Source organism: Macrotis lagotis, chromosome 6 (assembly GCF_037893015.1).
Source record: "Macrotis lagotis isolate mMagLag1 chromosome 6, bilby.v1.9.chrom.fasta, whole genome shotgun sequence".
Taxonomy (NCBI): domain Eukaryota; kingdom Metazoa; phylum Chordata; class Mammalia; order Peramelemorphia; family Peramelidae; genus Macrotis; species Macrotis lagotis.
In genome coordinates this window covers 159,537,574-159,552,085 of record NC_133663.1, presented here as the reverse complement: position 1 = coordinate 159,552,085, position 14,512 = coordinate 159,537,574, and the positions used below count along the sequence as shown (strand labels likewise).

The 14,512-nt window shown below is 35.8% G+C and overlaps 1 protein-coding gene across 3 annotated transcripts in view; it reads left to right on the top strand.

The window, feature by feature from the left end:
* Positions 1-14,512, top strand: part of ABCC4 (ATP binding cassette subfamily C member 4 (PEL blood group)) — a 273,974-nt gene that overhangs the window by 249,676 nt on the left and 9,786 nt on the right. For all 3 annotated transcript variants that reach the window (XM_074191906.1, XM_074191904.1, XM_074191905.1), the window contains one exon: positions 9,000-9,134. In XM_074191906.1, the coding sequence (XP_074048007.1) occupies positions 9,000-9,134 (135 nt within the window). The remainder of the gene's footprint in view (positions 1-8,999; positions 9,135-14,512) is intronic.

Sequence of the window (14,512 nt, the reverse complement as noted above, 5' to 3'; positions counted from 1 at the left end):
GTTCTTTGTAGCTAGCCCTTCCTATTATCTTCTTGGTTTTATTAAAGCTAGAAAAATTAATATATCACTCTATTTTTTAACTAATCTTCGTTTTCTCATCAGGATTACATATTTAATAAACAACAGCATTTTTTTTTTCTTTAAACATTTGGCCATTGCTACTTTGAACTTTTTTGAAGAATTTTGGATGGGGAATCCTTTAACAGAAAAGCAAGTTGAGCTACAGGCAAATAAACTCTGGGGTACTGGAATTGGAATTCAGAATACTTGGGTTCAAGTCCTGCCTCTGACATTGACCAGCTGTGTGACCATGGACAACTCACCTCCTTTCTCTCAGTATAAAATTCCTGATAATTACTGTAGTGGTGGTTACTGTGTTTTTGTGTGGCTTGTGTGAAATAATGGAAGTAAAGCACTTTGGAGAATTTCAGAGGTTAATGTAAATTTCTAATTTGGAATTTCCTCCCTTGAGCTGTATCTTCATCTAATTCAGGATGTTCTGATAATCTTCTTTATCACACTATTCCCTAGTACCCGTGGACCTGCTCTCAGTATGTCCTCCTAGACTGGTCATTGTAGTGGGAAAACTGCCCCTTAACAGGGAAGAATTGAGGAATATTCAGGTTAGACACCAGGCAACAAAACCCTTACCCACTTTCAAAGGGAACACCTCTTGAGAAATAAACTTTACAAGTTATTCTTCAGCTCCGACACAGTCAAGAAGTAATATACCTGTTCACAAGTGTTCCCCAACTAATACGGGAGACAACATGCAAACAAATATATACAAAGAAAACTCTATGCCTTATAAAAAGGAAATAATCTACAGAGGGAGGCACTAGAATTAAAAGGGAGTGGGAAAGGTTTCCTGTAGAAGGTAGGATTTTTAGTTGAAATCTAAAGGAAGCAAGGGACATCACTAGTCACAGTAGTGGAGGGGGAGCTTTCCACATGGGGGGCAATCAGAGAAAATACCTGGAACTGATAGATCTTATTTATGGGACAGCCAGGAGACCAGTGTCACTGGATCAAAGTGAACATGTCAAGAGTGTACAGAGGCAAAAGACTAGAAAGGTAGACAGAGACTAAGTTTTGAAGAGCTCAGTCGACAAGCATTTTTTAATTATGTGTAAGCAAGGAGCTAGGAATTGTGGCAGAGATTATCATCAGGGAAGCATTCTCCCAGGCGTAGGTAGGGATAGGAATAGGGATAGCCAACATTGGTATTGGGAACCCTCAGCTAAGGAAACTTCCTCTGTCAATACAAACCCGGTACTTTTTCTGCTCTTCATAAAATTTAAGGTATAGAATTGAAAAGGTTAAGTGATTTGCCCCAATCCTACTAATGTCTCAGAAGTCTGAGTTGATCCCAGGTGTTCTTGCTTCAAAACCTGCCTCTATGTACATAATTGTACACAAAGTAAGTATAAGATAAATTTGGGGGAATGTGAAAATTAAAAAGCAAACCAGACCATTTTCTCTCCCTCTCCCAAACAAACCCTGCTCCCCCCACCTCAAACTAGATCTTCTTAGGCTAAATAACATTCTCTTTTTCAGTTAAGTATGGTAAACTTCAAGGCTTCTGAGTAAAGCAGCCAGGGCTACTGATGTTTCCTAGCTCAGGTTGAGACTAGAAGAGAATAGCATGCTAATGAAGTGGCTAACCAACATCACTGTCATAATAAAGTCATGTAATTGCAAGTGTTTAAGGTGTAATAATTGAATTTTGCTTCACTGGTGAATACTTCTCCACAAAGAAGGATGGAGATGGTTTTGTTTACTCTAACTAAATCAAACAAAGGGCTTGTTAGGAAATAACTGTGACCTAATTAATAGCTTTGTTTATATGTTGACTCTCCAAAGGGATTTGCTCAGTTTTGGTTCATTAAATGCCATTGATTTGTTAGGCTTAGAATGCCAATTTATAAAGTCATTCTCTTGATTTTAACTTTACTTAACATAGTATAGTCATAAATGACAGCTAATTTAATCTTCTTCATTTGCTCAGTTGCTACAAAACAGTGGAGCAAGACAGACAAATTAGAAATCCTCTCTCTCCTGATACCACTATCTTCCCATTGAAGACAGCTCCTGTGCTGTAGTTTTAGGATTAGGTAGTTAATTGTAACCTGTTTTCTCCTTAGCCAACAGCACAAGCAGCCTTGCCTCAAAATCCCAGTCCTTGCTTTCTTTTGTCCCTGGGCAAGAAATTTAAGGAACATTAAAAAAGAATTTCCATTGGTATTGTTGTCTAAATGATAGTTTTTTTTTTGTTATCATCAACTGGAGATTGCTATAAGAGTTAAGACAGAAAAAATGGGATCAAAAGAGGATCCTGGTCACTGTGCTTTGTTTTTTTGGTTTTTTTTTTAATCTTTACTGTCAGCTATGTGATTTCATAACCTTAGACACCCCACCCACAATGCTCATCTCTTCATAAACAAGAACCCTTTTTCAGAGGTGTTATCTTTGAAAAAAATACAGCATGTAATTTATACCTAGAGAAAAAACAGCAACAACTAGGGGTCAATTATTTAAAGGTATATTTCAATACTGTTTCCACATTTATAATTTTGTGAACCCTTAGAGAGACTATCTAGATGTTTTGTTACTGGTTTTATGTAGAACTCTTCACCACATGCAAGGGCACGTTTTTGCCCTTTTGCATCATGAAAAAAAATGTCTGGAGAGATATGACTCCCAGGTTTTCTGGGCAATAAACAAAACAATAGTTAACATTAAAAACAATGCTGTAAAACCAAGTGGAGGTTGGGAGGGCAGGGCTGGAGAAGTTGAATAGAAAATTAATTGTAAGCAAAATTGGGAACAGTTAGGAAAGTTATTGAATAAGGAACTGTCTCTTTATTGACACTTATTGAAAGAAATGCTTAGGAAGTCTTAGGGAAGTATTTTGAATCAAAATACCTTGATCTGGAATATTTTGATTATTCAAATTGATTATTCCAACCAGAGTTTGAAATTATCACTTAGTTTTCAGATGACGATTGTGTCACCTCCCTCCTGTTCAATGAATTCCAGTGGCTCCATCACCTCCAGCATCAAATATGAAATGTATTTAGCATTCCTTCATAATTTAACGTCCTCCTACTTTTCCGGTTCACTACACTCCCCACCACATACTCTTCAATCTGGTGATTCTGGCTTCCTTTCTGTTCCTCGAATAAGACATTCTACATCTGACATTTTTGAAGATATCCTCTGACTAATCCCCCAAACCCAGAAGGTACTTAATAAATGTTTATTGATTAAACTAAAATACTAAGTTAGATAGCTTGTTTTATGTCACAAAATCATATGGATAGCGAAAAATAGAACTCAGGTTCAGGTGGATTGATTGGTTGACTGCTTTGAGATGTAGCACGGTATAATAAAAATAGCATTAGATATAAAGATAGAACATCTCATCAAGGTGGGTTTCAATTTTCATATCTGCAAAATAGAGGTAATAGTATTTGCAGTACCCACTTCAATGGTATTTTGTGAGGAGAGCACCTCATATTCTATAAAAAGCTGCATAAATAGGAGATCCATTTTTGTTTTTCTTCAAGGGTAGTCTTTTTGACAATGATCATAGCAAAATTGCATTGTCTATTTACATCCATCCTTGCAGAAATATGCCTCCTCCCATCATACCCTTATGATTGCCATAACACCAATGACTGTCTGTAGTAAAAGGCACATTGAATTTGAAGCTTGAAGATATAGATTCCACCTTATTTTTTGCTTCTTAACTGAATGACTTGTCCTACAAAAATGAAGGTGTTAAACTACATGGTATCTGAGTTTTATTCATTTCTAAATTCTCTGATCCTTCTAATTCCTCTCAGTGAAGATGTTTTAGTTTTATTGCTGTTTTGTATTCCATTTAATTGTAAAATGATGACACTTCACTTCAGAGCTAATTTTTTAAATTTTATTTATTTATTTTGAATTTTACAATTCCCCCCCCAATCTCACTTCCCTACCCCCACCACCCCACAGAACACAGTCTGTTAAGTCTTGACATTGTTTCCATGGTATACATTGATCTAAGTTGAATGTGATAAGAGAGAAATCATATCCTTAAGGGAAAAAAAAATAAAATACAAGAGGTAGCAAGATTACATAATAAGATAACGGTTTTCTTTCTCTGGATACAGATGGTATTCTCCCATCACAGATATCCCAGAATTGTGCCTGATAGTGGCACTGATGGAATGAACAAGTCCATCAAGGTTGACCATCACCCCCGTGTTGCTCTTAGCATGTACAGTGTTCTTCTGGTTCTCCTCATCTCATCAGAGCTAATAATTTTAATGATTTTTACTCAGAAGTCTCAAGTCTACAACAATGGATCAGTGTATTTGCACTGTATGTGACTGATATCCAGGTCAGCAATAGGCCTTTCCCTAACTCACTTCAGCAAAGCAGTTTCTGATGATCAGTTCTTGAGATTTTTTACCAAAATCCCAGAATGGAAGTGTCTCCATACTTATTTTGCAAATTTATTGCAAACCTTGTCTACAATATTGAAAACAGCATTTAATTCCTCACTGCTTCATAAGACTTCCTTTTCCAGTTTACATACATCTCTAAGTCACTGGAAAGTTCTTAGTACTAAAATTTCCTCAAATTCTTTTTTTGTGGTTCATTTTGTAATCTGAAAGGCTAGGTGACTCTCAGATCCTTAAATGATGCATACCTATCTCAATCCTATCTTGCTTTACCAACACAGTGAATTATGGTGCCATGTTGTCAATGAACAATCACCCCCCTGTCCAAGGCAACAAAATACTTGATGAGGTACTGTGAATACAGAGTTTCAAGTCTATGGCCGTTATTTTCTATTAAATCCATCTCTGTGGTTGCTTGTTCTGATAAACTATATTTCCTGATAATTAAATTAAATATCCTTTTTTTTCAGATTTTTCAAGGCAATGGAGTTAAGTGGCTTGCCCAAGGCCACATGGCTAGGTAATTATTAAGTGTCTGAGGTCGAATTTGAACCCAGGTACTCCTGACTCCAAGGCCGGTGCTCTATTCACTGCGCCACCTAGCCACCCCTAAATATCCTTTTATAAGATGAGTATGACAAACCTCAATAAGTGGTTTGAGCCCTGGCACAATTTTAGTCCAGATAGAATTGGAATTAAGAAAAATATTGGCATGAGTTTGTGAAGATTTTTTAAATCACATAAAGCCAATTTATAAAAATGCCTGCTCTGGGAAAGATTGTTCATACTTTAAGGAATACCAGAAGCCTGAAATATTTGACCTTGACTTTATATCTCATAAAATGCAACATTATAGTTCTAGCCCCTTTTAAGTCCCCACTATTTGCCAGTTTATTTGATGGTAGACCTATTGTTTATTGGAATTGTAGTATGGTGGCCCCATTCCTGTCAGATCTATTGCATGGACAAGTCAGAGCTGACATCCATCAAAGTAGTCTTTTCACAGGCAGTTGTCATATCATGCCCGGGCTCTGAATGTAAAATTCCAGTTCATTTAAGGATATCGTACTTTGATATGACTTGCAGCAAAAAAGATTAGAGATGTATATTTCCATTTTACAATTTTAAGAAGTATGATTTCATCAAACTAAAAATGTTAAAACTAGTGAAGTCATAATTTTATCCTTAGTAGCAAAAGCAAGAAGTATAAATCAAGGTAACGGCTCTTATCAACTAGAGGACTTAAGCACTAATGCCTTATGCTAAGGAAGCCCTAAGTAACTGTAACAAACATACAATCCCATTGTTGTTTAAGTGTGAATCTTGTGGCCAGTCTACAGTCATGTAGGACATGCTTGTTCTAGTAGATGGAGTATTGAAGAGGGACCAGGAAGATCTAAGTTTAAGTTCTGCCTTACACTTATTAGCTGTGTGACCCTGGACAAATTTCTTCCCTTCTCTGACCTTCAGTTTACTCATCTATAACATGAAAGAGTTAAATTAGCTGACCTTTCAGGGGCCTTTCTTTCCATAAATTTATGATTCTATGAGTTTCCCTAGTTTTCCCCTTTCATATTATTGTTTAGTTTGAACATAAATGTGAATTGTGTTTTCAGAGCATTCCCAATTTCTGTGTGATTAGGTTAAGAATTGTTTGTTCTGATAAAAGATATTTTCTTATAATTAAGTGGAAATAAATATACTTTTTTTTGAACATGAGTATGATAAGAGGTCAATATGTAGTTTGAGTCTTGGGCAGAACTTTAGTTTTAATAAAAGTAGAATTAAGGAAAATATTTTCATGATTTGTAAACCTTTTTTAATTCAGACAAAAGCAATTTATAAAAATAATTTTTGAAAGGGTATTCATACTTTAAGGAATACACACCTTCATACACCCTTCCACAGAATTTATAAATTCATTCAAAACTGAACAACTGTAGGATATAAATAGTAATGGCTCTTTTTCCCCATTAAGAATAAGATATTTGAACAGTTTGCTTTTCATAAGCCTTCTATTGCTTTTCCTGTGAATCTGGAGTCAGAATGTTTCTTGTAATGATTGCAGTTTATTGTTTAACAAGTCATTTGGTTTATTTTATTTGCACAGTCCTTAATGTGAGTGGAGCCTGTATTTAGAAATTTGGGTATTTTCTTTAATTTCAGTAGGAGTGGTTATACTCTCTAATGCTATACTTAAGGAAAATTATACATTCAGGGCATCTAAATTGGAATGCCAAATTATAGGAGATCTTAATTATCATTTGGATGTGACAGATTCAATTATTCTTGAACTCTTTTGAGAGAGCTACCCTAAACAATGATTCATTGTAGTAAACAAAAGCTTAATAGGAAAGCATCCTTTATGGGATCTAATAAATATTTCAGATTAAATTAGGTGGCACAGAATTAACTGAGATACCTGGATATATATTTTTTAAATATATCCTGCTTAAAAATGTCAAATATCTTATCACAGATTCTAAATTTGTCCTAAGCGCATTGCTGTTCTCAGTATGAGATTTTTTCATATTTCTCAGTATTCTCAGTAATAGTTGAAAATTTAGATTCTCAGGAAACACTTAAGAGGTTCATTTGGAACAATTGGTCTAGTTTTCCCTCACCATCAGTCCAAACCTCAAAACCATTAACCAAAGCCACTAATAAGTAGGGAAATACAAAGTTCCTTTCCCTCCTTCTTTGTCCTATTATTGAGGCAAAATAACCAAAAGAAAAACAGCAAAAGGAGAAAAGAAAGGGACTTAGATAATTCTGCAAATAGATAAGCAGCCTTTGAGTGATCAAAATTTAGTTATATCTCAGTGTGATAGACCAGACAAGGCAGTTAGGTGGCACAGGGGACAGAACACCAGGCCTAGAGTCAAGAAGACCTGAGTTCAAATCTAGCCTCAGATGCTTACTAACTGTACCTCCCTGGGCAAGTCATTTAACGCTGCAATTGCCTTAATTTCTTCATTTGTAAAATGAGCTGGAAATGGCAAAACACTCCAATTTATTTCCCAAGAAAGCCCCAAACTGAAATGACTGAACAACCACAACAAAGTGTACCATAATCATTGGAATCTTGTACTACTACTTCTTCTTTAGTCACATTCTTTTTTTTTTATTTAACTTTTGTGTTTCCCTCAATTACATGTACAACTTTTAACATTCTCTTGAGTTCCATATTCTCTCCCTTTCTCTCCTCCCCCTCATTGAGAAAGGAAGCAATTTGATATAGGCTATGTATGTATACACATGCAAAACATAGTTCCATGTTGTCTTGTGCAAGAAAATAGAGACCAAAAAAAAAAAACCAGGAAAAATAAAGGAAACGTATGTTTCAATTTATATTCTAGCTCCCATCAGTTCTTTCTTTGGAATTGAATAACATTAATAAGTTCCTCAGAATTGTTTTGGATCATTGTATTGCTGAGAATAGCCAAATCATTCACAGTTGATCATCATACAATATTACTGACATTATATAGAATGTTCTGGTCCTGCTCATTTCATTTTGCATCAATTCATGTAAGTCTCTCCAGATTTTTTCTGAGAACATCCTGTTCATCATTGAACAATAATATTCCATCATAATCACACACGACAACTTGTACAGCCAGTCCTTAATTGATGGACATCCCTTTAATATCCAATTCCTCGCCACCATTCTTTAGTCCTATTCAAACAAAAAAAATAAAATTTCTGGAGATTTCTTCTGTGCAGAGAGATACCTGTTGCCCTGGCTTCCCTCTCTTACAATATAAAAGTACAACACTGCTTGTGACTTCCCAGACTAAAATAACCTTCCCTGTCTACCATTTTTCCCATTAATGTTTCATCACTCTCCTGTCCCTAATTAGAATATAAACTCCTAGAGAACATGAACAGTGTGTCTCTTTTATATTCCTAAACCGTGGTGTATTCCACCCAAATTTTCTGCATATTTGACCAGTGTATCCCAAGTTCCTAATGGGACCCATATACCCTTATTTATACTCAATGAAATTTCAGAGGTTACACTTGCTCCTTCTCCTAAGTATTTGTTGACTTGGTCAGGCCTCCAGCTCTATATCACTTTATATTTTCCACCATGTTACTCACCATTTACATCTGATCTATTAATATAATCTAGCAGCCATAAAATTCTTAAGAGTTTCTGTTTTCTAAAATCAGGAAGTTTTTATTTTAGTTCTTACAAATAGTAGCAAAGGACTATATTTAGTAAGACTCTTTGTATGCCTAACACATAGTAGGCAATTAATGAATGTTTATTGATTGGGAATAAGACTATTACTTGAGACATACTTTATAAAAATTATAATTTTAGTAATAGAGAACTTCAAAGAGATTGGGTTAGATCTTTCTTTGCTGAATAGCAATGGGGTATAATCAGACCTTTTGAACAGTCTCTTCAGCTGGACCACCTAAATAGACGATCTCTTGTCTGTCTCCCTCTTTAACCTCTTCCGAAATATTATGTTCATTATAATGCCTTGCTGCAAAGCATTGTGTTTTAAGATGTTTGCTTTTGCTGATTAACAGGTTTTGGATGCAGGAAGATTGAAAGAATATGATGAGCCATATGTTTTACTCCAAAATAAAGAAAGCCTTTTTTATAAGATGGTGCAACAAACAGGCAAGACTGAAGCCACCATCCTGACTGAAACAGCAAAGCAGGTAAGATTTTGCCAAGAAGGTGTAATTAGCATCTGACGCTGCACTTTTACCCTCCACAGCCTTTCAGCAAACACTGTTTTTCACTATAGTTAAAGGCAACTGTAGTTAAGCTTTTCCAATTATAAACCTTCAGGGTCATAGCTTCATAACTGGGTCTTAAAAATACATCTCAATTTGAAACGAAACCTGCAAAGACTCAGCAAGAGGAAAATATGTCTGCCTGGCAAAATTTTGCTTAGAATTGTATTTATTTTAAAGATATGGATTTGATTTAAGAGAGAAGCAGCATAGAATAGTGGAAAACAAATGAGTCATTTGGGTCCCAACTCCACTATGTAAGTCACTTTACCTTGTATTTCAATTTTTCTCCTCTCTAAAATGGAGATGATAATCTCATCTTCTTCACAGGTCTGTCATGAGGAAAATGCCCTATAAGTGGTATTTTTTTTTAGATTTTTTTTTAGGTTTCTTTTTACAAGACAATGGGGCTAAGTGGCTTGCCCAAGGCCACACAGCTAGGTAATTATTAGGTGTCTAAGGCTGGATTTGAACTCAGATCCTTCTGACTCCAGGGCCAGTGCTCTATTCACATAAGCAATATTATTTTTACAAATCATTTAACATTTTAAAAAATATCATACATGATTTATTTTATTTTCAGATCTAAATATATGCTAATGAAAATGAAGAGCCTTTGCTAAGGATTTATTATAATTTCTGGTTGATTTATAAAAATGTACATTTCACTAGAGATTTATGAACTATGGTTTTAAAAGAATTCTCACATATAAAACACTAGCAAAGCTTTCTGAGGGTGAGGGAACACCTAAATGTTGCATGTAGGTATGAGATTTCTGTAGGATCTGTAGGACTTGGTTGTTTTTCATCTCTTCATCCTGACCCATATTCTCTAGCATGTGAGTTTGCCATCCCCTCCCCCCATGCACAGATTTGCAAATATTAATGTAATTTGGAGAGTTTTACCAAATTCTTCATAGAATATCTATAGCTTCTCCATACTTAGAGATGCATCTTCAAGGAGCACAGGAGCCCAGGACACTCTCCTAAAGGAAGAACCCTTCCTCTTGTTACCCTCTGACCTCATCTGGGTTCAGCTTGCCTTCAGTCCAGTGGCCTTCTTCAGACTCAACTAACACATTCAATATGCATGACGCTGGACAAGTCACTTAACTCTGATTGCCTTGCATCTAGGGCCATTTCCAGTTGTCCTGAGTCATATCTGGCCACCAGACTCAGATGCTTCCAGAGGTGAAAACAAGGCTGGTGACTTAACATAGCACCCCCTCACTCAAATCCAATTCATGTACTTGTCATGCCATCACCTCCCTGAAGCCTTGGTCTTCTTCAAGAATGAAGGGCAAACATCTTCCTCATCATCATCATCATTATCATCATTAGGAATGTTATTCTTAGAATAATTCCCTCCTGAGTAGGGAGACAGCTCCTTCATTTACCTTAACCCTCTTATTAGACTTCTCTTCTGATGGAATGGTAGTTCCTTTAGGACAGGGACTATTTTTCTTTATCCAGTCTGTGACACATAATAAGCATTTAATAAATGGTTGTTGATTGATATTTCATTAAATTATTTATATAATAGTTTAAAAAACTAATATGAAAATGTTGGAATGGAAGCCACAATATTATATAATGATATATATTTCAAGCATATATTTGTGTGTGTGTGCACATGCATTTCGTATATATTTCAAATATACTGTAATAGGTGTTTCAAGTCCACTATAGAGTTTTGTTTAACTGCTGTTAACAGTTTAAAGAATGGAATGTACTCATAAAACATCTAGATTAACTTTTTTCCCCACAGGAGAATATGTTATGATATTAGCATTCAAGTATTTAATAAATATTTTGGTAGTATATACTGGTATGTGTACATACACATGTATATACTATGTGTATGGGCCTATATAGATATGTATATATCTCTAGATGTAGATAAAGATATACATATCCTTGGAGTTGGCCTGTAATATGTAAGTTCTGCTTGGTTAGTTTGGGGCCACTATTTGATTGTTGACAGATATTTAACACATTAGCTGGGGAGTACCAGAACCTCATAGAAAATATTTTCAAACCTGCAAAGACTCTGGTGGTTACATGGGCATGACCAGACCTTTAACGAACTCCCCCTCAATCTAGTCCCTAGTGCACTGAAACCACTGGGCCAGAGAAAGCCAAATTAGATCTGGAGTTGCAGACCTTCCTTTCAAAGAATTAAGAACTCATTGGCCCTAAGGACATTGTCTGGTTACTTGAATAAGCAACACAGACTAATTTAAATCATGTTTCTTCCTATGGTAATCTCCAGCATGTCCTTTGTTGAATTTGCAAAAATGAAACCCTTCTGCCTTTGCACATAGACCATTGTAGACAGTGATCATGATTTTTACCCACTTGATTTGTGGCTGCTCATTTTATTTATGTATATCTCAAGGATCAATGCTACCTAATTACCGGAGTAGGATACATGTCCTACATGGAGGCTTGGAGGAATTCCCAGCATGGCAAAGGAATGACTGGCATCAGTGAAGTCTGTGGTAGTATCATGGCTGCTTGGTATTTCTTGGGGTCAGGCTAATTCAAAACACACAGTGCTCCCACAGGTAGCTTCAGGATGGCCTGAAGGGCCTTAGATCTGAATAGTAAATGACTAACTTCCTTTGGAACAAGTTGCAAAACACAGTGGAAATGCCAAGGTTAATCTAAGATTAATAATGCCTAACAAGTTAAGTATCCCTATCAGTTTTACTACTGATATTTCAATACTTTTTTCCTTCACCGAAATGGGGCTTTGACTACTAATTACTAGGGAGATAGAGGGATAGATACTTAGACAGACAGAGAGATAAATAGATGGATAGATGGGTAGATTAAGATAGATAGACAATATACATATACATATGCACATATTTAGATATGTGTATATATGTGTGTGTATAAATACACACACACACACACACACACACACACACACACACACACACACACACACATATATATATATATATATATATGAGAGAGAGAGAAGGAAAGGAGAGAGGGAAGGGGGCCCCTCAGGGTACTCTTACTTTTACCAATAGAATTTATACAGCCAGAAGTTTATTTGATGTTTTCTCATCCTGAGTTTAGAATTATCATCGATGTTCTGGGTGAAACCTGACAGTGATCTTCCTCCAAACAAATAAATTGTTAACTCAGGAATCAGTCAACTTTCTCTTAAGTCAAGATCCTAGGCATTTCATGTGATTGCATTGCTACTTGTTTGGCATATCCATAGAATTATGAGGCTACAAAAGACTTGAAGAGGCTTTATCTGTCTTCATAATTAAGTACCTTAACATAGGCAAGATTACAAAAGTAGGTGCAGAGCTTGGTTCTTTCTACTGAGAACTTTCTTGGTTGTTGTTGTTGTTATATTTAATATTTATTCTCATTTTGTACAAATAATGTTTTTATGTACATTAATAAAATATTCTTGTTTAAGAATAAACTAAATACCCCTCCCCCCAAAAAATATAGACTCGCTTGAGCGATAAAGTAAAGGGGAGAAAAAAAATTGAAATTAAAAAGAAAAAATAGTAATAATTGTACACACTCAGTACTCTGAGGATGATACAATCATAATGTTAGAACTAGAAGGAGCCTCAGAGACTAGAAAGTCCTTCATCTTCTTTTTAACAGATGAGAAAACTGAGGCCCAGAGAATTTAAGAAAGTGGATAGAGTGTTGGGCCTGGAATCAGAAAGAATCGAATCATCTCTGTGATTTGACCTTAAATACTTACAAGCTGAGTGACACTGGGCAAGTCACTTAACCCTGTTTGCCCCGGTTTCCTTATCAGCAAAATGAACTGGAGAAGGAAATGGCAAATAAGTTGCTGAGAAAAACCTTAAATGAGATCACCAAAAGGCAAACATGACTGAAAAAAGATTAAGAAACAATTACTCTGAGGCCATATTTGAATTTAGGTCTTCTATGGGCTCCAAGTCTAGTGTTCTCTCTTTTACTCTGGGACCTCCTGTTTTTAAGAGGCCTACAAGTTGCAGGTGATCTAGGTCTTATTTCAGAGGATATTAAATTTTTTTGACTGCACAACCTTATCAATAAAAATTGGAGGCAGGGGATAATATATAATATATAGTCACATGTAAATTATGTTAACAGACCAGCCTGGCCCCTTCTGCCTGAAGGCCAACAATATTATATTTCACTCCTTCCTCCGAGAACATATCCTTCAGTGAATTGGGGAGTATCTAGGCTCCCATACATGATTCCCTCTTTGTATTCCCTCAAATAGACCCCACTTCTATTAGCCAAAAATTAGATTTTTACACTGAAGTATTTATTTCAAAATATATCACATATATATTACTCCCCAAGAGAAGAGAGAGGGGGATTAGAGTTTAGTTTAGTTACTGTAAAACACCATTCCAATTCCAAGACCAAAACTCCCCTAGGGCTCAAATTTCAGCCACCCTGGCTTCTCAGGGTTTCCATGCCAGGTTGACTCTGTCATCTCTTCTACATTGCTGGCTCTAAGGTCATCACTTTGGCTCCAGTGGATTTTTGGCTAGCCAGTGGGATTGCAAGGAGCGAACAGAACAGAAACATGCCCAATCTCATTTTTAGGGTCTAGAGTAAAAGAAATAGTGCAGGGGAAAGAAGTCCTTCCCCTCTTAACAGTTTGGTTCATGTCACCCATATGGCAGGTGAATGCACAGCAAGGAGGATACAAGAAAGAGTCTAAATCAAAAATTGAATCAGAAAGCATAGTCAATAGAGGGTGACCTTAGTCTGCTAGTTTTAAAGACACAGATAATCAATCAAAGGAACCTATACCTGACCATGTGATAAGGGATACAGAATGCTCAGTGCTCAGCAATCTGGATAATCTCCAAAGGTCATTCAGGGTATCTTCATGTTTGGTGAAATGGACATAGCTAGGCCAACCTAGGATTATAATTACTTATAGTATACTACTGCACTAATGTGCACATTATAAAAGTTACAATAAAATTGTTTTAAGGAAATATGTTAAAATAATTTATATTATTATATAATAATATAAAATCCTTTTGCTCTCATTAAAATGATTAATATTCACAATTAGAACAATGTGATTAGATATGCAATTAGGTGACACAGTGAATAGAACACTAGACCTGGAGTCAGAAAGACCCAAGTTCATATTCATTTACTAGATGTGTGACTGTGGTCAAGTTACTCAACTTTTGTCATTCTCAGTTCCTCATCTGTAAAATGAAGATAATAGTACCTACTTTCCAGGGGTTGTGGAGAGGATCAAATGAGCTAATATTTGTAAAAGAATGTTTGTA